At 38.8% G+C, this 24,419-nt stretch overlaps 1 protein-coding gene across 1 annotated transcript; it reads right to left on the reverse strand.

The window, feature by feature from the left end:
- Window positions 1-807: 807 nt before the first annotated feature.
- LOC140242525 (NADPH oxidase 2-like) lies at window positions 808-23,817 on the reverse strand. The gene is made up of 14 exons (XM_072322261.1): window positions 23,696-23,817; window positions 13,787-13,882; window positions 13,287-13,406; window positions 12,274-12,528; window positions 11,468-11,586; window positions 10,619-10,699; window positions 9,536-9,653; window positions 8,432-8,524; window positions 6,506-6,640; window positions 4,952-5,070; window positions 4,338-4,457; window positions 3,578-3,770; window positions 3,052-3,176; window positions 808-2,123 (listed from the first exon to the last, which is right to left on the reverse strand). The coding sequence occupies exons 1-14, from the start codon at window positions 23,738-23,740 to the stop codon at window positions 1,997-1,999; spliced, it is 1,746 nt and encodes a 581-aa protein (XP_072178362.1). The 5' UTR covers window positions 23,741-23,817; the 3' UTR covers window positions 808-1,996.
- Between the last annotated feature and the right edge of the window lie 602 nt (window positions 23,818-24,419).

The raw sequence follows: 24,419 nt of genomic DNA on the forward strand, positions 1-24,419 counted from the left end.
GCTGAATTTCAGGACTGAAAATGCAAAATCTTCCTCGTGTGGGAGAGGGACACCCCCCCCCCACACACACACCCTCCCCCCGTTAACTCGGTCGCTCCGCTCTCTCTCACAGATATTTCAAAAACAAAAAATGTCTTCATACTTTTAAGGTCTGATTTTCCGCCGCAAGTCATCTGACAAGAAAAAAAAAGCAACAACAAGAACAAAAAGTCTTCATATTTTTGCTGCCACTTTCCTCCCACTTTATATTTCATGCAAAAGAGTGGGACATCCGATCCCTGTAAAGTGTGCGTGTGTGTGGGGGGGGGGGGGGGCACCAAGCTTCTCCCCTCTCACCCCCCCCCCCCCCCCCCCCAAGGCTGCGACGGTACGGTTATGGGCTTGTAAGCGTGGTGATGGTGACCATCCCCCCACTCCTTAGTACGGATTTACGCCGTTGAGCCATAGCATCTTCAAATACTTTATTGTGGTCGGTTCGACAATCAGCACCCATCCAAATAGTTACAGCGCGCGATACATAATTTTGCTCTTTAACATTATGTGTCTAATGCAAAAATGATGACATTTTTAATATTCCCGGCGATGTCAGATTTACTTTTGGTCTTTGGGAATTTACTAGGTTATAACAAATTGGATTTCTTGAGAATAATGGTATGAATGTCTGCATTGTGTGGTAGAAGTGATTCATGCTTTCACACAGGACACAAGAAATGACATCACGAATTTGAGCCCAGACAGCTGCTGCTATAGGTATGATTATTCAAGAGAACATGATTGTGTGACGAACAAAGTTTATGTCGTGTTTCTTTTGACAGATAATATACAGTAAAACATTCACACTTCGCTAGTACGATTTACTTTTTGTTTTCTTCATTATGTTTTACTCCAATAATTACCAGATCTGGCTTAATCGTATAATATAGTACTCATGGCTTTATCTATAGTACCCTCATGAAAATACATGTATACATTTATCAATCACACCCGACATGATATAAAATACATAAATGCTTAGTTTTCGTATGCATGGACGATTTTTACAACTAGTGGCGTAAGCGTATTTACTGTCGCTTTATTACGTTGCTCTAAACAATACATATTCATCTCCTAAGTCGCCGACCCACACGTGGACGAAAACATGAAAAATATTTCTAAAATATGCACGTACAACAATTCAAGTTTACATACCGAAGTAGCGATATGTCCCAGTATATACCCAAAATAAAATTTGAAAATAACTATGTTTGTACACAAACTTGTACATGAACGGTTGATAGAGGTAATATCTAAGAGTTTGTGCCAATCCTTCCACAGTGTCGTGACAAGACATTCGATATCAAAATATCTTGGAACTGACTACATCGTATCTCGAATGTGCAACACTGAAAGCATAGCTTAGATACACCTCTGAAATTTCAAATAGCGTTAAAAAATTGAAATTTTGAAAGTGTTCTTCCGGTGATCAAATACTTTCCTTAGATTCTTTTGAAATAAACATAGATTATTGAATAATATGTTTATCCGGTCTTTTTACAAAAGCTAAGAACCTTCAACGATTAAAATCACTTTGACTTGCATTACTACTCGTATTTCACTTCTGAAAATGGCAAATATACTTCTGATAGTACGTGAAATATATTAGGCAAGAGATACTAGCCAATACTCGTTGAAATATGCTGGTTTATAGAACTGTGATCTACATCGTTTCGTGTGAACCTAGCTTGCAGATGGAATTTAAGAAGCAATCTGGTACACTCTTCACCGAATGAAAATGAAATGGGATGTACTACGCTACTTCAGCAGATGTGTTAACGAATGTCTGTAATTTTACCACTTAAAGTGGAGTTGTGCTAAATAGCATGGTTGATAGCATGGCTGATTTTGAGTCCAATAAATCTATTAAAAAAAAAAAAAAAAAAAAAACTTCCATTTTATGACCACAGGGTTTGCGAATGGTCGCCTAGTTAGAAAGACTTTTCTTCGAGGCCGGGTCTTTCTAGAAATTCTCCTTGTTGTAAAAGAATTTGGCCCCGTCCGGTGTGATGCTGGTGAACTTGTTCGAATTTTCATGTAGCACTGATGAAAGGGCCTTCGGTCCGCAGAAAAATACACCGACACTCGTGCTGATTTACAAGTAGAGAGAGAAATAATAAACGAAAGACTGCTGAATATATCGCTCATGTAATGTGTATTGTCAAAGGAACCATGTGAAGTTTTGTTATGTTTTCTTTTATCATTCTTTTTTTTTTTTGCTTGTTTTCGTTTCTGTTTGCATGTATACATTGTTGGTAACAATGTCTTGAGGAAAACATGTGATGGGCCAAATGAGACTTGATATATAAAAGATCATTATGTGCCAAATGAAATATGATAGCTCATCAGAACTTCCTATCTTAATGTTTTAATTCTAGAAAAAAAAATACTTTAAAGAGGACACATTACAAAAACTAAAATTTTCATGGCTAATTTCCGTATTTCACTTTTTATCTCCTGCTGGCAAAACACTTAATTTCAACAAACTTAAAGCTCATATTATCGTCTAAAGTAACACACCAAACTTGGCAAAACACGGCTAAACAATCACGTGGAAGGGTAAGACCAGAGGAGGGTCCATTTTATCTCTTCACCCCACCCCACCACACCCACACCTCTGGCTTCAAAGGTACATACTGTTTACCATTGGGAATAGTGATTTAAAGAATGTTCAAGTTATCACATTTGATGCATATGTGTAGGGCAGTTAAGTCATATAAAAATTATGAAATAAAGCCTGGAATATGAAGAGATGTCACTATTTTTCTCACTAAGCCATAACTGTCGACGATTCGTCTAGAAACAATTTTATTCTAACTACTGTACATTTTTTTTTTTTATTCAACAATACTTAACACTGATGATACTGATTAACTTTTTACACTGGCTGTTACTATCCCTTACTCATATTTTAGAACTATTTTGAAGCACTACAGCTGAGTTTTTGTTTCGTCTGCAAATGGTAAATATTGTCTTTAACAGATCCATGTTTTAGCAGAAAAAAAATAATCAATTTACCCTGGGTTTTCAGCTGCGACCATCTTGAAGTTGGAGTCCCACTTGGGTCGGCCGTAGTGAGTTTTCTGCCTCAGGCCGGTGATGGCGTCTATCTCTTGTTCCTCCTGGAGGTAGATGTTCTTGGCCTGCAAGAAGGACACAATGTATATAGACAATACAAAACATGAACAACAACAAAATAACCACAATAAACAAGAGATCATAGAATGAAATTTCATTATCGGTTATATTACGAAATTGTGGCAACTAATTACAATATACATGATTTTCGTTAACTTGTGATGTCATTGCATAAACTGACGTCACATGACACAGTAAATATGTGATTCGAGAGTAGGAAATGCGTAGGAAATTCGGCATTTAGAATGAAGAGAAAAAGATGACAACAGCAGAAGAGAAGCAGAAACAATTTCAGTACAGCACAAACGATGAAGTCACTGGAAATGGAAATCAAAGAAGAATGAAGTGAAAATGAAGAAGAAAAAAAGCGAATGAAAGAAAAAGGAATACTTTGAGTCTAATTTACCTGTGTGTTGCTCCATCCCCTAGAGAGGTAGATGAAGTACTTGAGAAAGTCTGGTTGGCCCATCTCTGTGAAATGTGTGTCAATGGAGTCTAGGAGAGTCGAGAACCACTCGAAGGCATTCGTGTCAGGACAGATCCAGAAGAAATAGACTTTTTTAAGCTTCAGGGAGGCGCTGTTATTAACGCTCTTCAGCCTGCGTACATGTAACGAACGATACAAACATTTCAACAGGACTATCAATCTTTCATACAGGTAAAAGGGAAAATAAAGAAATTTCCAAATGAAATATTTTTCTTTGCAATTGTAATCAGTTGCAATGAAAACATCTCGACTGAAGAATTTAATGAATTTGAAGAACATGGTTTCATTGCCAAAGAGTTCCGCCGAAGGAGACCTGACTCATGTTGAAGATATTGGTAGATACTATAATACTACGCCCTTGTTAGTCAAAATGAGTTTTGCTTTGTTTTTCAGAGTAAGTAGACCTGTTCTTCCCGTAGCATTATTATTACCCTAGCACTTTTCGCTATCATTTTCCACACTTCGACAAAAACGGACATATATTGTTCAAACACCTTGTCTTGGGATTTACAAGTCTTGCAGAAACCGAACCCATCTATAGGATCCCCTGTTAAGTTCCTCAAACCTTATCAACTACTAGTATACCATAATGATGTGTTTCACTTCAGATCATTGATGGTACTCCACAGAGCAACGGTCAAAATTTTCACTGAGCACATGCTACGAAAACTTGACTTACCAGATTGACTTGAGAATTGAAGCAAAGGGCGTAACTCCGATACCAGCACCAACGCAGATCGCAGCCTGATATTTGAAGATATCAATACTGGCTGTTCCAAACGGCCCGTCAACAGCAACCCTGTGAAGTTTAGTGAAAAAATATATACGCTTTGAGTACTCAACAGGCTGGTAATCTAATCACCACAATCAGTACGATAACTTCTTGATAAGTTGACATTTCACTCAAAGAAGAAATGAACTTTACAGAACATCAAAATCGTGTAACAGTCATTTGTGGAACTGGACAAAAAAAAAAAAAAAAAGATGATGCGATAGAAAATGCGTGTTCATCACCATGTTGCTCATAGAGTTGAAAACAGAAATGCTGAATCACCCTTGTGTCACATTCATACTTGACTTGGAGCTTATTTTTCAACACAGCACGACCAATATATCGCGCAGATATTTATTACAACGTCTCTCACAATCATGATAATGCTTTTAAAGTCTTATAGGAATGAGTCTGTCTAGTGATCATGGTGATTAGACGCACTGGTTACACCTTTTAAACAGAAGCCCGGTGAATATAACTCTTCTAACTGTTGTCTACATGAAAGCTAAGTAATGGTCTACCTTGGCAGTGAGTCCTGGTCCTGCTGCTCTGGTCTATCAGCTCCCATAGCCTTAGCCAGGCCTGAAGTCCAGTCCCCGACCACACGAATGTGCACGCTGAAATGGTCCTCTTCAGGAGCCTATTGCAATCAACAATGTCAGATAAATCTTACAATTAGAAAATATGCCTTCCTTTTTGTATTTTCCCCCTTAAAAGAAAACAAACATAATATTGCGATCTTTACCAAGCTCCAGGTCAGAAGTTGAAACTGCTACAATATTACACAGATGTGCTGTATACAAGGGAATATTCATTTGACAATAACGAATTCATATTAACCAGTTTATCATATTTTACGATTAAAAAGGTTGATACTCGTTGCACATTATAATGTGGTTTTGAGTGAGTGAGTGAGTGTGTGCGTCTGTGCTTCTGTTGGGGAGATTTTGTTTGGTTTTACTCTGCTCCGGTTCGTTCGGTCGGTTTCTCTTCTTGTTGCAATGCTCCCGCAGAACTGTTTCTACATTTGTATCAAAACTTCACATCCATTTTGACTAGGTCTTCTAGATGGAAATGGTGTGGCTACGTTAATATCGGGAGTAGACGATGAAGGCACAGAGATGAAATGCCATAACTTGAATTATGGCTATAGGACGATTACCGCACCAAGGGAGTATGTGCCGGCGCTAAGAGCTAAACACATTTTGTATTAACACTCATCTGATTATTATTTAATATAGATAATAAATGTGTGGAGGCGCTTTTAGCATAGTGAATAAGACTCCCGACTCCCAATCGGAGGACCCGAGTTCGATTCCCGCCCAGTGCTTACGTCCCTTTGAACAAGATGTTTTTACCCACTACGTCCCTCTCGATTCTGGTAAAGCAGTGAGTGGTAATACTGAAGAGGGTACCTTGAATAACGGAGACCTTATTATATACATATATATATATATATATATATATATATATATATATATATATAGACACACATATATATATGCTGTGTATGTACAAATAAACACAAATATATATATACATATAAATGTAATATATACATACATCAGTGTACGTCAGCGACGACCTGGGGGCGTTTCATGAAGGAACTTGTCGGATAAAATGTCCGACAAGTCAATTACATCCGACAAGTTCAGAGAAATCAGCCAATCAGTCTAAAGAATTTCTCACAACTTGTCGGATATAATTGACTTGTCAGATATTTATCCGACAAGTTCCTTCATGAAACGCCCCCAGGACTACATTTTACTTGAACTGACTCTCCATGTTCCCAATACCCGCCTAAAAATGTATGGGGATAGAGCCTTCTCTTCTGTTGCGCCACGTCTGTGGAACTCTCTACCAGTCCAGCTTCGGAATTGCAACAGCCTCAATACCTTCAAGTCTGAACTGAAGACTTATCTTTTCCAGCAACTTTGTGAATGATGTGTGACACTTTGTGGGAGCTGGGCGCCTTTGAATATTTTTACAGATAAATGGCGCTATATAAATGTTGTTTCATCATCATCATCATCATTATTATTATTATTATCACTTAAAAAAGACTATTCTCTTACGGAAGTGAGTGTGAAGGGATGCCACTGGACGTGTGAGACTGAGGGACACTTGAGGAAGATGTACTGTCCTGCCTCCATCTTGAATCCTTTCTTCTTCATCTGAAGTTCGATCACCTTGGACGGATGTTTCACCACCTGTACATGATATCAGTTACAAATCAGAATTTTAAATTTCATTCAATGTCATAAGTCAGACACCATGTTCAAATATCACATGTTATTTCGTTGATAAGAAAAAGACGCAAAGACACACATTCTAACTAACCGGAAGGACACCGATACCGCTTTCAGTAACTCATGACTTTTTGGCCCGCTCCTGGTCCGAGCTAAATTAGCCCGCGCCAAGCAGTAAAAATTGCGTTCAGTAACTATAGCAGAGCCGCGCTACTTTTACGATGACCCATTCATAAACTCGGTCAAGTAAGGGATAACTGCCATGGACAGAGCGGAAGTGCATTTTCGCGCGATATTTGATGTGCGTGCCGCGCGCTTATGAGCTTAGCAGAGTGACCTTTGACAGTGAAAGGAATTTTGGCCCGCGCCTGACGCTGCTATCGTTCACAAACTCTTCGATCAGCGCCAGGCCCGCGCCTGGTCCGCGCCTGGTGCTAGCTGCAGCAGCGCCAAAATAGTCCGCACCTGGCGCGGGCCACTTTGGCCTCCACCCATTCATATAAACTCAAAATTTTCGACTTGGTCCGCTCCTGGACCGCTCCTGGTCCGAGCCAAGAGGGTTACTGAAAAGGGTACGAGACTACCAGATGAATGAACCTCTATCATGATTGTCATGTGGTTACGTTAAGATTACTGGGGGCGGGGGGAAGTATCTCACTTTCATGATTGTATACCAGAATAAGATATCTTACTTCTACCATTGTCTGCTGAAAATACCAAGATTATCAGGAGATGGTATACCTTTCTCTCGTGGGTACTACTTACTTGATACCTGATTATCTTAAGACTAATAAGAGGCATCTCGCTTTCAGTTTGTACCTGATTACGTACATCAATTCTACCTGATTTTTTATCATAGTTATCTGATTACGTCAGGACTACCAGGAGAAGTCACTTCATTCTCATGATCGTCACCTAATCACATCAAGGTATCTCACTTTCATGATTGTCACAATGAATACATCATGAATACAAGGAGAAGGTACCTCACTCTCATGTCACATGAATACATAAGACTATAGTGCACGGAAAGAAGGTACCTCACTCTCATGTCACATGAATACATAAGACTTTAATGCACGGGAAAAAAGGTACCTCATTCTCATGTCACGTGAATACATATAAGACTATAATGCGCAGGAAGAAGGTACCTCACTCTCGTGTCACGTGAATACATAAGACTATAATGCACAGGAAGAAGGTACCTCACTCTCGTGTCACGTGAATATATAAGACTATAATGCACAGGAAGAAGGTTCCTCACTCTCGTGTCACGTGAATACATAAGACTATATAATGCACAGGAAGAAGGTACCTCACTCTCGTGTCACGTGAATACATAAGACTTTAATGCACGAGAAGAAGGTACCTCACTCTCGTGTCACGTGAGTGCATAAGACTTTAGTGCACGGGAAGAAGGTACCTCACTCTCGTGTCACGTGAATACATAAGACTTTAATGCACGAGAAGAAGGTACCTCACTCTCGTGTCACGTGAATACATAAGACTTTAGTGCACGGGAAGAAGGTACCTCACTCTCGTGTCACGTGAATACATAAGACTATAATGCACGGGAAGAAGGTAGCTCACTCTCGTGCCACGTGAATACATAAGACTTTAATGCACGAGAAAAAGGTACCTCACTCTCGTGTCACGTGAATACATAAGACTTTAGTGCACGGGAAGAAGGTACCTCACTCTCGTGTCACGTGAATACATAAGACTTTAATGCACGGGAAGAAGCTACCTCACCTTAGTAAGGGTGACTTGCTGACAGCTCCTCCACACTCTGATACTTCTCTCGATGATATAGAGGATCATAGGACCAAGCACCCATTTGTAGCTCTGACACATGGAGAACAAAACAACATGAAGGTAACTTGGCAGCACATATATACCAAAAATAAAAATGAATTATTACGTACATTTGACGTAACGTTCTCAACAGTCCACATTGTTTGCATGTGTGTGTGTTGCATGTGTTCTTGTCTGTCGGTCTGTCTGTTTGAAGCTGTCTTCTAAGGTCTAGACGCTGAGGGACTTTTAAATCATTCTGACCCTGCTTGAGACCCTGTTTTAGTGACTGTGACTTGATTGTTGGAATCTTCACTTGATTCTTTAAAGAGGGCTCTGAAAACCTTCCTGTGAAGACATTTATTTTACGTCAAGCACATAGAAAATCATTTCAATTCAATTTAATTCAATTCAATTTAATTCAATTCTTCCATTTTTCGACAAGAACATATCGGCCCACATACTTATCCCTTTGCGTGCTTCGAGTGCCATTAATTGGCACAGAAATCCCTTGATGTTGCACATGGTTAAAAGTCCCTGGCACATGCAGAAAAGAGTTAATTGTGTCTGTGACTGCATTCATCGGTGATGCCTTATCATTCACGCACGCTGCATAGCAACATTTATTTTGGAAGCCTGTCACGAGGTCGACACCCACGAGTCATACAGCTCACGAGCTAGACACTACGTGAACAAGGCCCACGAGCTCGACTTCAAGTAACATAGGCCCATGAGCTCAACCCTAGGAAAAAAAATAGGCCCACAAGACCGAAATTACATCACTGGACTTAATATGAGGAGTGTCGAGCTCAAGGGTTTTTTATCATTATTATTATTATTTGCCTTGTGTCGAGCTCATACAATATTGTAGGCCTAATTTGCCTAGTGCCTAGCTTACGGGCCTCTTTATAGTGTCTTGTACCTAGCCATTGTTAGGGTTCCTGTATTACTTGGTGTCTATCTCGTGGGCCGTATGACTCATGGGTGTCGAAGTCGTGGAATGACCTCATTTTTTTAGAGGCGTACGGAGGCAATGGTAGGTGATAAGGTAAGGAATCTTACCGCGGCCGCCCCGTCTTTGAAGATCGGGAAGTCGCAATCAGTGTTCCAGCTATCTGGCGGCACGTAGCAGTCTTCGATATTATGACCGTCAAGGTTGGTTTGTGATCGGATGATGCCGCTGTACAAGACAGAAGGATATGAGAACTAATGTCAGATTGTTAATGCCTCTCTTAGTGACGTAACATCCGTTTTGATATTAATGGATCATCTCTCTGACATGATTGATACATTTTGGGTCACGTTTGTCTACAAAGCCGTTTATCATCTAATTACAATTTTCATTTCATTTCATTCCTTTTAAATGAAATCAAAATAAAATACAAGTTAGCTGCCCTGCGTTTGTTTGTTTGTGTGAGTGTTTGTGACTCCGGTGTGTTTCTTTTTGTTTTTCATTTCTTTCTTCTCTATAGGCAATCTACCGGAGTTTTATTAGTTCAGTATATAGATATTGTTTAAGAGGAGAGTGCAAACTACAAGCCCAGCTTTTCAGCAGTCCCCTCCATTTCAGATAATTTTGGTTTGTTATAGTCATACCATTCACGATATCTATTTTACTTCAATTTGCAGCATTCACTTTTGTCACAATCAATGTTGTACTGATTTGTGTAAACGTTTCGTGTTGTTTGAAATGACATAAATGAAATGGAATGAAATAAGATAGAGTAATTAAAGCAAGCAGAGCAGTATAATATTAACCGCGTAAACAAAAGGAATTGGGGTTGATCAATCATCCGATCATATTTACCCTCTGTTTGAAATACTTGACAACGGAACATTCGCTTATAAATCATACATTTGCCATAACACATAATATACAGAAACTTCTGCAGTCAATAAACTGATATGAGTTCATAATAATAATTTGCATGATAGTCAAGATTAAAGACCCGTTTTAGTGCAATAAGGAAGAACAACACAACACGTTCATGGTCTCTTCTTTAGTTGGAAGTCCACTTGTGGTTCAGTGGTATGCAGGGAAAACGACGTGTCAATTATGACGTGTGAACTTGACCCCACCCTTTCTCCCTCCTTCCTTTCCCTGGAAATCCTGGTTACACTGGTGTCCTGTCTCCGTGCACTTACCCAGCACCGTGGCCAAGAATCATGGCGTAGTAAACAATGAAGAGATGATGAGTAATCCAGAACGTCTCGAAGTAAGAGCGCCTGTCAAAAACGATGCAATAATAACAAGGTGGGTTAACCATCATGGCAAATGATAGGATGAAATCAGTATCACAAATCACAAGCAGCGGTCAGAGGTGAGAGCAGTTAGTGTCTATTCTTGCTCATATTTTTCAGATAAAATAACAGACTGGGCTTCCTGTTCATGAAGAATTGCACCGATAATGCAAAGTATAGTCCACAGAATATATTCGTAAAAGTTGAAGCGACTATTCAGAGATAAACTGCTTTTAAACCATTGTGTTCATAGCAAACCTACTGAGTCAATTGCCGTCAAACTATTCATGTAAATCTTATCACCATTTCTAAAATCGTCATAGAATCATACTTATCATCTTAACCATTCTGTCGAAGTCCAAGGCATCATTGACGGACAAACATTTATTTATCATTGACTTCATCATCGACATCATCACTGACATCATCAGCGACATCACCAATACTATTTATATTATATCATCTATGACATCATCAATGACATGATTATTATATCAACTATGACATCATAATGACCTCACCATCGACATCATCAACGACAACATCAATAACATCATCATTGGTAGTAACATTGCCTTTACAAATTTTAATATCATCATCATCATCATCATCATCATCAACATCGACGTTGGCACCATTTCCTCCTTTATCCATCACTGTTCGGCTTTTGCTCCCATCCTCACTCGGATGACGACCACAGACATGACAGTCAGCTAGTTTGGATGATCGACATCATACGACATCGTTTCTTACCTGATGAACTCCGTAGCGGATGAGAACATGACAATGAGGGCGACGGTGAGTACGGCGCCCGTCCACCCTGCGATAGGAATCAAGCCCTGCACGATCAGACTCAGTCCACCTGGTAGAGCCTGAATAGAGGAAAAAAAAAGATTACTCTTTGGACTAAGTGTGTTATCTACCTCGTGTCCCTATCGACAATGTTTTACGACGAGTGTCCGGCCATGCCAAGGATATAATGACAAGGACCAACTCCCTGGGAGAATAGTACGGTCACTGAAGAAGCGACATGGCACCTTGAATACGACGATGACTTTGTCATCAAACTATCACAATTCAGTCTCTTGTTGTCATTTGCACAGTAGTACCAATATTGTAAGCATCTGGTAAGAATCGATTTCATGATTTAATCCTCTTCCCTAGCCTCCCTCTGCCTCTTTTCTTTCTCCCTATCTTCCCTTTTTCTCTCTCACTTTCTCTCAGTCTTTCCCTCCCTTTCTCCCTGAAGCGGTTTTTTTTTTCTTCGTCGCATTCCTATTAATAATCTTGATCATATTATTTCTTCCTTGACGTGGAATAGGCACTTAAAGTACACCCAAAAGAATTAGAACAAAATTGTGGTAACAATAAATGATAGCGGTATCAATCGTTTGGCATATATCCCACTTCAAACTCTTCCTCGTTTCAGTTGTACATTCTATCCTGTCTTGTTTTGTTTTGTTTATTTTTCTTGGTATTGCGACAATGCACTAAGAATTCATTATGAAAATCCCGTGAATTTACAGGGTTACAGAATAATAACTATTGTTGATATATACCGGCACTTCACGTAGTGGATTCAACCAGTTATCGTTGGGGAAGAAGGTGAACTTGCGGTCGATGCGGTCGAAGCCGTACTGATTACATAATTCTGCATTTTTTGTCATCACACATCGCTGGTGGTTAAAGAGGTTTCGGAAGTTGAAGGCGTGGGCAACCACGTGTACAATGGTCCAGATGACGATCATGTAGGCAACGGTCTTATGAAAGGTCAAGTTCTTGTCCAGCTGACGTCGAACGCTTCGCCGACAAAGCTGAGTAAACCAAGATTGGCAAACAAAAAAAAACACACAATACTTTAGTACAAAAGTCTTTGGGATATCAATTGATATTATGCAATCTGCAAGTTCCCTTTTCGTGTTTCGCAAGTTATTTGTTAACTACTACACATTATTCCTTGTTAAAGACGGGACGTATCTCTGTGTCTTCTTGCTAATGATCGTAATCTGTAAAATAATAAAGGAAAAAAAAGCTTGGGTTTTTTTTTTTTGGTTTGTTTGTTTTTGCTATTATCGAGACGAAGAATGTTACTTTTCAGCGCAACATTGTTCTCTCAACATTACACATTATCCACCTTCTCTTTAGAAAGAAGCAGCACATAAAAGTACATTGATCAAGGTCTACTTTAAACCGACTGGCCTATGATTAATAGTCCGCTTGGGTTGGTAGATCGTGGCTGTTGCTCGATCTAAAAAATAACTTCAGTGATACATAGTAAATTGCGCTGAAGTATCCTGTATCTCTCCTATGCCCAGGGGTGATTCTATTATTTTCAAACTCATCAACAAATTCATTTACTTAATAACGTATCTAATAGCCACTCCACAGATTTCCCTGAAGTGATGTAATATGTTGCTCCACCACACCATTTGGTGAGTCATTATTTGTTCATTTACTTATTCACACATCACAGCAAAGAATCCAAGTATGTTTGTCAATGAGTTACTCGAAAGTCAGATATTACTTGACAGAGAGCATTCAGAAGTATACCGCCCTCTGTTTGACATCCTACCGTGTTGGTGGCGCACGATCCGCGGAAGAATGAGATGAGGTTTCTGCAGACTGGAAGTAGGATTAACATACTGTTCAGATTGAGAGCCGCTCCACTGGCTTTGGCTATGGACAAACCCACCTGTGTGAACACAAACACAACAGTTTGTTAACAGGTGATTATTTATCATAACCCTTTGTGGCCTCTACTCTAAATAGAATGTGAAGAAATAGTTCTTAGAGGGTTAAGTCAAACATGATATATTCTAAAGAACTGTATACTTTCGATGACATCTCTTAACATAATCATAAGTGCATGCCCTTGATATGCGCTTGAGTTTTCTCAGGGACACATTTATTCTTCTGCAATTAATTTTCTGTGTCATCATGTAGAGTATAAACATTCCCCAAAGCTACATTGCACGACATTTTCACACACGAAATAGTAATGTTGGTGGAGTAAAAGTTGCATAACTTCCTCCACACTAGAGTTGGTGATCGAGTGACAATCGACGGTCTTACCCCAGTGATACGTCTGATATAGAAATACTGTGGGCCCTTCTCGTAGACCAGGAAGGTGACCACCCAGTAGGCCACGTTCGCTCCGATCCATAGTAGCTAGATAACAAAATGGCGGAAAACGAGGATAAATCAAAAGATAATAAGACAGAACTTACTTGTTCGTACGATCAATATTATGGAGTTAATATCCGCCCTCATTCATTATTTCACTCTCATTAGCAAAATATGATTCTGTTTTATTTTATCGATGCAAGATGCTGATGCTGAATTTGTGTTAAATTAGTCTTCAATAAGCTATATATTATAATTCCATTTTACTCTACTTTCAGCAAAACATTAGATCATATAAATAATATGTAAAAGTGAGTATGTATCATATTCCTCCAGTGAAAAGACCAACTTCGCTGTGACACAGGATCAACCCTACCGACCCTTGAAAACCAGGCAAAGGACAGGAGAGGTTGGAGTGAGCTCATCCGGAGGAGTGCAAAGGGACACGCCGTCCTATGCCTCTAAGTCAGTAAGTCAATATGTAAAAGAACCAAAGAAGACATCTGAGCAGGCTTTATTCTACATTTTATACACATTCGTCCTCTTAAACCTTTCCCGAGGGAAAGGGTGTAGTTTTGGAGGGATTAAAGCAAGTAATGTTGACATGTAGAAATTGTCTTTCTATTCGCAAGAAAGCTAAATGACGAATGTGGAAAAACACAACAATCAAACTGTACCCTCCCAACAAAACAAAAACTAAAACTAAAACAAATAAAACAAGCACAACAAATAAAACAAAAGAAAACGAAACAGAAACGATGGTCTTGGGAGATGGTATTTGTCAGAGATAAATCGTCTTTGTCGATGCTTGTTTTTGCGGAAAAAAAAACAACAAACGTAACAAATGCCATTTCATGGCAGAAAATAATTGGATTGTTTTACATTGTAAAAGAAGCTTGCCATCTAGCAAAGTCTTGCACGACCATTATTTTTGACAACCATTAATAATGGATAAACTCGATATCTGTTTGAAAAGAAAAGAATAACAAAAAGCATGCAGTATCAAACTAGTCATATAGTTGCTGCTTCTGGTAGTCTCCAGGGCCATTTGATATGTAATGCATTACTGCTTTGACTTTGCTTCAGCAAATCATGCAGGGACACATTGTAACAGATTCGATGTTTTTGTTTTTGTTTTCGTTTTTTTGCTCAATATTGTACCAAAAGCGTCTAGACCTATGTCTTGTCCTGATTGATGTCGTTGATGCTGCTGTTGTTGTTGTTGGTGGTGGTGGTTGTGTTGTTGTTGCTGTTGCTGTTGTAGTTGTTGTTGCTGCTATTGCTGTTGCTGTTGCTGTTGTTGTTGTTGTTGTTGTTGTTGTTGTTGTTGTTGTTGTTTTTTTGTGTGTGTGTTTTTTCTGGGGTGTTTTGCATTGATATCCACAGCATCATTAAAATAAAAGTTAAGTTATCACATGTAGATTGTATAAGAATCCCTCTCCCGTGAAATAAGGAGTCAAAACCAGTAGTTGAACGCTAATGTAAGTGAACTATTTTCTTCATACAGTAAAGTACAGCACACATTGGTCTGCCCTTTCTCCTAGCTCTGATGAGACATGTGTATGCAATCATGTTATCCACGTCGGTGTTTCTATTGTCGGGGTACTTCCCTAAAAGGACAATGCTGTTTTCGGGCGTGGGAGCGGCACAATGACATTAGCCTATGCTTCAAGAGATAATAGTTGACTCATATGGGGTCTGGTATGCTTGTTATGTAGTCAGCATCACACCATGTATATCATAGCCCCAATCACTCGCCCTTAAATCCTTGTCATTATTATGTACAATATTCCTGTGTGTGATTTGCTCCAGTAGTCAACCATGGACATTAGGACAGGACAGGACTTCACTTCATCACGACAGAGCTCTTTGTAATGGGCGTGAGCGCGAGCTGGCCATTGTACTTGATGTTTTGATACCATTATTCTTGGAGCTGTTACTATCACTTATCCTAGTCTTATTCAATCTATTATAGGCTACTGTCGTTGCGATTTCTAAACCGTGCAGGTCACGCTTTAATATTTTCCCAGTAGATGTTACTCACACACAACTAACTCACAACGTCAATGACCAGAGATTCGCTGCTTTCTTGTGAAAGTCCTCCATTCACTATTGTAGAGGGCGCTATTCTCTGCGTTTCAGGAACTTTGAATTATACCAGTTTAGTCAGAGTACACTCCATAATTGGGCAAAATTTTCCTGTTAGCACATCTTCAATAATGGTAACACAAATTTCATAATACAATTCATGTGATATCTACTCCTGATCGTAACCTCCCCAGTGTAAATCCTCGGTCTAAGCTTTGGTTTTAAGGAGGACTTTATACATCATAATCACCGGAAAGTCGTCAGATATAATCATACCTTTGTTTTGATACTTAGGTTAGGAGGAATATTGTAGGTATAGGAAAAAAGACCCTGTCCAAGGATGGCAGTAATTGAGTTTAGGATCTTCTGTGTGATAGTCCAGAATAAATTCAAAATCAATCTACTGAAAGTGATTCTTCAAGGGCGAGAAAAGATCTTTTCATAGTAATTCATCCCATCAAAACTAATCTTTGAGTAAAAACGTTTTTGGAACTTCAATACACCATCGCAGACTTTTCCTTCTTTCACATCTCTTATCTTTTTTTGTATTATGTATCCTTACTAGAGTCTTTATAGTCTACGCTCTTTATCGTTTCCCTTCTTCAGTTTTCTTTTTCTACTCCTTCAATAATCATCTCCTTATCTCTTCATTTCAGTTTTGTCCCTCTTCCCCGAGAAGCAAAACCTAACATTAACATAATATTCATCGTCCCATGTCCCTTTCCTCCTTCCAAGGTGAGGAGAGGCAAGAAATAGGACACACAGGAATGATGTCAATCATTGTCCATTGGTGTCAGGCCTCCAATTCGATGTCAGACAATCAGACTAACACTTTTGGCCTTCATTAGTCACAAATATTTCAGAATGAAAACCAATCCGCAAAATATAGAACCAATCATTGGACATAAAAAAATTTGCAAAACAATTCTTGGTAAAGCCACAGCAGCCCGGAAAGGGAAACATGAAATAATATCCCGATGGACTGATGATAAGTTACTATGACAAATGATTGATTATTAAAAAGACAAACTTTCCGAGCCACTTCCGCATCACCAGGACAGGGACGCATCACCAGGACAGGGGTCACGATGATTTGGCAAATCTAGCACCTGGTCGTCTTTCCTGTTTATGACATTACATCCGTCACATTATAGACAGAATCCAGCTTTCTAAAACTATCAATAGGGACTGCATAAGTCGCTTAAAAATGAAACAGATATAATTTCGAAAAGATATCAGTATACATTACCATTGCCATTTGCCACTAACAACTATAATGTTGAATGCATCATCTCATGTTACTCATAGCCGCTCTCCACGTACCATTTCTACAAAATGCAAGAATGGGACCTACGGATTTGATGCTGCATGCTTCGAAAACACTTGTCTTTTTGTTGACTTGTACAATTCGTCCTATATCAATCGACTGTTGGTTGGTTCTTATTGCTTATTTGTCAGCATTGATGTTGATTGGTGTGCTCCCTTTCTATCAAGTCTATTCTGTTAGACTGTTACTTGTTTACGGGGTGGGGGGTTAAAGACTAACAGGGTAGGGGTATGCAGCGCTACGGTAAAGAGGAAGTGATTAGTTCCTGTTGCCCAACACAGCAGTAAAGCAAGCCAGACTTTGCATCGTTCTATTGAGTTGCTGAGTCATTCCTGTCTGTTGATACTGCTATTGTGGTAGGCTGGAACGTTTTGATCGCCCTCTCATCTTGTTACGCGGTCAAGTTCTGTTCCAATTCATGTTCCAGCTATTTCATCCCCATTAACACAATCTTCCTTATCTTAATAAATCGGATAATTGCCATGTCAAAATCAATGGCGCGTAAGCGAGAGACTGAGTTTCCTGGAGCTTACCACAAACTCCGCTAATGAAACATGTTATTTCGCGTAACAGCCAGTAATGGTTGGATGTTACGTTAGTGCCTGTTATTAAGAAGGAAATAAGTAAGCAGGAAATGGATCAGAGTTTGTCTAAATCATGTTTCCTGTCTGTTCGTATGGTTATATAGTGTTTTTTGTCACTTTGTTTGGGGGTTTGAAGGGTATCAGTACATGTCCAGAAAATTCAATATTCTAAACACTTTTTGTTGATATAAGTCATCGCTTATATCGAAGTAAGCCTATATTTAAGTTTTCGTTTAGTGTCCATACAAGAGCCTTTATAACACAAGTTAAGATAAACTGATATTAAGCTCTGTATGATGTTGTATAATGGACATAATCATGTTTACAATCAACTTCGTAAAATAAGAATATTAAGTATTATAGTTGTATAGTTTATTTTAGATTGATCGAGGATAAGAGAAAACGAAAGGGACCGAAACAGAAGCACATCAGTTATGAGATTCGTTCGTGAATATGATTTTGGAAAACTTAAACAAAGTGCTGAGAAAAAAAAAAAAGTTTAAAACTGTAACCAAGTAAATCGGTCAACTTCTCTCTTAGATCTCCAACTGTGGACTATTTTTGTAATGGGTTTTTGTCGTATGTGAGAGGATGATGTCTTAGACTTAGACTTAGCTGTGATATTTTTTATAATGATTCTCGGTGATATTCAATGTACATCGATGCTAATTGTACACAACTTCTTTGATCCAAGATATTTATTATTGGAATTGTACGTACATCATCAATTTAGAAAAACAAAAATCAAAATGTTTCATCGTAATACATTAATTTAGACAGCATACCACCAAACCGTCAAACTGAATAATTTTCAGACTGGATAATTGATGATGCTTAACCCTGATTCCTCACTCTCCTGTTTCAAAAGAATCACCATTGCTCCTCTCCAATTAGACGGAGCATGGTTTCACAACACGCGGATCGTTGACATTCCTGTACGCACTTAACTAAAGCATCTCAACATCTCTAGTTATCATGATTATGAGTTTTACACGTTTACATGAGAGATCCTCAGTGCTAGCTTTCTTTTGTAAACCAGGGAGACTCCCAATACGCAACAAAAATAATATCAACTAAAATAGGAAACTCTATTATGCAATCACAGTGATATCTAGACAAAGATTTACTATCCACGATCAAAATATTGATGTGTTTTAATTTTGGCAAATTTTCGCCGACAAATCAAATTTGCACAAAGTGTTGAACCTACAACAGAGACTTGATCTACTCAAGATAATTTTGTGTTGCTTTGATATTCATTCAAGTTCGCTGATGCAGTACACTAACTTTCTTGAAAGAGCTCCATCGAGCGATACCAACATGGCGAATACTAGCTCCATGCGGTTTGTTACGAAAGCTCTACAAACCGCATGCCTGGAAAAAAAAAAAGTAGCTCATTGTTTTTCGATGAATTCTATAGTGTTATGAAAGACGAACTTTTAGAATCAAGAGAATACACTCATTAATCTTATGTGGGAGTGTGTGTCTTAGTGGGTCAAATTTGTGTAAAAATGGTTATACAGCTAGATTATGTGCCTACCCATTCTTATGTACAAATAGAGCTATAGACGTTTTGCTCCATTTGTACATAAGAATGTTATATATACATTGTATACATATATATGATATCATATATATATATATATATATATATATATATATATATATATATATTGCGAGGGTGTCATTGATGAGTATTTTCCAGGTCAACACATCAGATTGTTAACGCGATTTATTTCTGTCATTCTTTCACATGACAAAGCACACACACACACACACACACACACACACACACACAAGACAAATCCTGGTTTGATGAGCTCTACAGAGTGAGAGATCTGCGAACACAGTGCATTATATTCATACCTAAACCATGCCTAGGGGCGAAGAAAAGCTTTGGGTATGAAAGACACAAGTCATTGATGGCAAGTACCTCTCGATCAATGCATACACTGAACAACACCGACTGGTCTCCATCAGAGCGGGGAGGGCGATCGGATGAGAGCGCTTCCAACACTTTTAAACACAATCATATGGACCATCGCAATATACACCATTTAAGTCTTCTTGCCAATGCAATTGGAATGCCCCGAAACAACTGAAATTCAGCCCCAGAGATCGGGTCCAACAGTACACTCCATGGGTCGTGTGGTGTACTCCAGACCCATATTGACCGTCAAAATAGAGGTCCTAGGACGTTAGGTTATACACCAACTCTTGATAAACATGGTAACCTACACTGTATAGCGATACCTGAGTTAAGTAATATCAGAATTTCCCAATCGATCGATGCCGACATAGCTGTATATGATCATTATAAATCCTTTTGTTTATCCGTGTGTTATATACATAAAATGATAGATGGAACGATAGATAGGGAAGAGACAGGCAAACACACAGGGAGATATGTAAACATACTTAATTATCAGGATGACACATTAGTATAATACAAGTAGAAAGATAGACAGACAGATAGATGGATGGATAGATAGATAGATGGCTGGACAGACAGATAGATGGATGGATAGATAGATAGATATAGATAGATGGATAGCTGATAGACAGACAGACAGATAGATAGATGAATATACATTGAATTGTGTTTTTTTCCTTTTTGTGCCACGTTGCTGTTTACCTATGGTTTTGTTCTAGGTCCATGGTTTGTTGTAGGTCCATGGTTTACCTGACCGAAAGAATGAACGCTGTGCCGTGACAGGGAGGTCAAATTACCATCGTTCAACTCAGCTCTAGAATTTCTTTTCTTTCTTTTCTGCAACATTACCTTGCGTGGTAGAATTATTAACACGCAAGGCTGGTTTTTTTTTTTTTTTTTCTGCTGAATGAACATGAGAGGCACTGATTGGATAAACTGTAGATTTTATTGAACCTGATGTATTTTGTCCCATCGTCAATAAAACCAACCGAGTGCGAAATAGACATGATAGTGGCTGGAAGAGAAGGGGAGACAGACAAACAACACAGACACACATACAGACAGACAGAGATATAGACAATTCAAAAGGTAGATAAACAAAAAGATAGATAGATAGATAGATAGATAGATGAATTCATGACATGTTTAGATAATTATGTAAACATACATGTACACACATACATACAGAACATACACGCACGCGAACAGACATATATAGATGGATAGACAGATTGACGGACTGATAGTGACAAACGAGAAAGAAGGATAAACAGGAAGAGACAAGGAAATGAAGCCCATAACAGTGCAAGGTTAATTGATAGGGATTAATTTGGCCTAAAGTGTATTACCCAGCCGTTCTTCGCGAAGATCCTACATTCCGTTGATAAACTTTAACAACACGCTGTCCGAAGGGGTTACACACTAACAATTATATCGTTTTAGAATTATCCTCATCTATGAATGTGCCAGAACATCATCCATAAAAGTAATCTAAATTCCACGAATATATTTATTATGTCATAATATTGTCTCAGGCTGCTTGGTTCCCCGAAAAAAAAAAAAAAAAATCTGCTCCATTTCAAACCGTCTGACATGGGACAGTCTGGGACAAAAGCAGTTACAAATTGTGTTTTCTGCAGGTTTCATATTACTCATTAAGACCAGAATTTATCACGTAATAAGTTAAATAAGGCGTCTACTCGATTTGAGCTTGAATGGTCTTGACTACGAGAGTAAAAGTTAAACGTTGCCATTTCGCTGCATATGTCTTCTTCCTGTTCACCGTGCTGTTGTTATTGCCCATACTTCATACTTCACCGTTTTTGCGCACAATAAAAGCAAGAGGAAGTGCATGCACATATTAATGTCTTTTTCACTTTGGATGATTCATGAATGATTATTGATCTAAAAGAAGTTTTTCGGGGAATTTCTGGCTCTTTCACTTCCAACAAACACTGAGTGCGATCGACGCATGTGAAAATGGCTTTAAAGGGGCCCTGAAATCCGAATGCATGTTGATTTTGTGCTGATTTATGCCCTCAACATCACTTTTGCGGTGAGACGAATATGTAGATACATTCCATATATATCTTTAACGATTTTTCTTCTATTTTTCTTCAGATTACTTGGGAACACCCACAAAAAAAATCCTTCCAAACCAATATTCTTGAGATGACCTCATCTGTCAATCATTGCTAAAGTACTGAAATGTTTAACCAGGGAGGTGCTAGAGAAGGAGAGACAACTACTGCTCTCCTTTGAAGTCATGCGCGGCGCCGCCGAGAAGTTATGCGTTCAACTACAGGTGTTAGCCATGTGCTTTGACAAAAGAGAGCATCAATAATCAGGACTAGCGCTCTCACATCTAGAAATACTTGCCCCTACTGCAATTCGCTCTCTCTTTCAATGTGATGGCAACAATGAATTTGTGTAACTTGAATTGAAGCAGCGAACCAAAATGCAGTGTAAAACTAACAATTTTAACAGCAAATAGTTTAAAAGCACGCTGGAATACGCTTTAGCGGAGTACTGTATTTGAAAGATCAAAATATCCCAGATTAAAAGATAAAAAAAACTAACATGCACAATTATGCGCATTATAGAAAAATATTAGGTTTTTAAAAGGGCCTAATTTTCATTTCATTTTGATTTGCGCATTACGAAGAAACTAGAAATACATGTTTATAATATTGAATTCTTTCCTAAACTATTCTAAATCAATTCGAGTATTTCATTTAATATCTTACGGTGAAATAAAACTTGCAATTCAACGAAAGGTGAAATGCGTTCTTCGTCTCCGAACTTCGTCTTGCAAACCAGAGCGGCGCCGAGCATGACTTCAAAGCGTAATGGAATGCTAGACATCCCATTGTAACGCCTTGAACCAAAACATTGTGTTTGCATGAATTACGAAGAGTTGCCACTCCATCTCTGTAACACCTCCCTGGTTTAACAAAAGACATTGGAATGCACCTTCCTCTCGACTCAGCATAACTTGCATGTTTTTGTGATATTAATGTGACTAACAAAAGACATGGCGAGGGTTTTAATGGTTTCATCTGCAAATAGTAAATTATTGCTCTAATCAATTATTGTTGCTACACTATCATTTTTGAGGGACTTATATAGAATGATTTATATCTAATAATTATGCATCATCGGCATTCCTGTTAAAGTTGATATATGATTATTACCCTAATGTTCAAAACGTGGTGAAAGTGGGCTCTGGCAAGAAATCGCATTTAAACGGTCTTCTTGGGGGTTCCTATTCATTAGAGTGTCACATTAAAATGTGTGGGGAGGGGGAGTGTTTACCCCCACAACGTTAGACGGCAATGTTGTAGTGCATGCTATATGTATACAATAATGCGTGTATATGATTTCTCACTGTGATAACGGGCAAGCACTACCATACCAGATCTGTATTATTATCATGTGCTCTACTTTACTATGCGTGAATCAGACGGGTATAGAACGTACGGTTCATCAGACATCTATTCTCTGAATGCAAAGCTTGACCATCAAAACTTTTTCTTTCTTTCTTTCGACCTCGAGTCCTTTTGGAGGTGTGTGCTACGTTATCATAGTGTCTGATATTCCAAAGAGTCGAAGTACACGTACAATCGTGCGTGTATCTGTTAAAGTGTATGAATGTAAGAAAGGGTTTATGGCTAATTAGCTCGAGGGCCAAATAAAAATGCAATGGTAGCAATGGTAGCAACTCGTCTATAAATTTTACTATGTTTTCGGGATGCAACATCGTATTACACAACTGCTTAACTATACGCTTTAATAAAAACACTTGAGCGGCACAATCAACACAGTTGAAGAATGCCCGAGAAAGTCTCTCATCGAGATATACAGCAAAATGAAATCACGTAAAAGGAGATATACTAGGCATATACCAACGTGATCAGTGTACTTACCAGAAAGAAATACTTCAGACCCTCGTTTACAAACTTATCCCCCATGCTGATACTCTCGTGGGACGAGCCGCGGAAAAGTTAGATGTGATACATCCACAGCTTAGAATGTCTGACTGTCTCACAACTTCAAGACAGTACTCACGCCGCCTCACCGAGTCCAATGTACTTTCTCTACAATCTCTCACTCAGTCAAACAATGTTTGAGAGTCCAGGCCCGGCTATCTGGTTGTTATTTCCGCATTACAATCCCTCAGCCGAGCTTCCCGACAAAAGGTGTACGTTCCACCCCGTGCGATACGGACACGCACACAGTCAGACAGTGTCGAATCTAGACGTACGCGGATGCTTTGAACAGTGCTTGTGCATGAGAAAACTTTTGTTGTTATTCTGAAGGATGATCAAAACGGATGAATCCATTTAAGCCTGGTCGGCGACACCTTTTTCGATTATGATGATGTAACAAAGACAACAACAACAAATAATGGAGGCTATTGTCATAGACTGAGACCTCATATGGTCGGATGGCGTGACTAATGTTAATGGAACAGCAACACGGACGAAGGGAAATAGTCACATTACGTCATACGAATTGCTCATCAGGACAGTCAAAAGCATAAGCCCGATATAGATAATGGAAGAGTCCGCGAACAATTACTAGCACATTACACCAGTACACAACCATCACAGTACAGTAAGTACAATGTACCTCAATGATACTATGATA

This window comes from Diadema setosum, chromosome 19 (assembly GCF_964275005.1).
Source record: "Diadema setosum chromosome 19, eeDiaSeto1, whole genome shotgun sequence".
Lineage (NCBI taxonomy): Eukaryota > Metazoa > Echinodermata > Echinoidea > Diadematoida > Diadematidae > Diadema > Diadema setosum.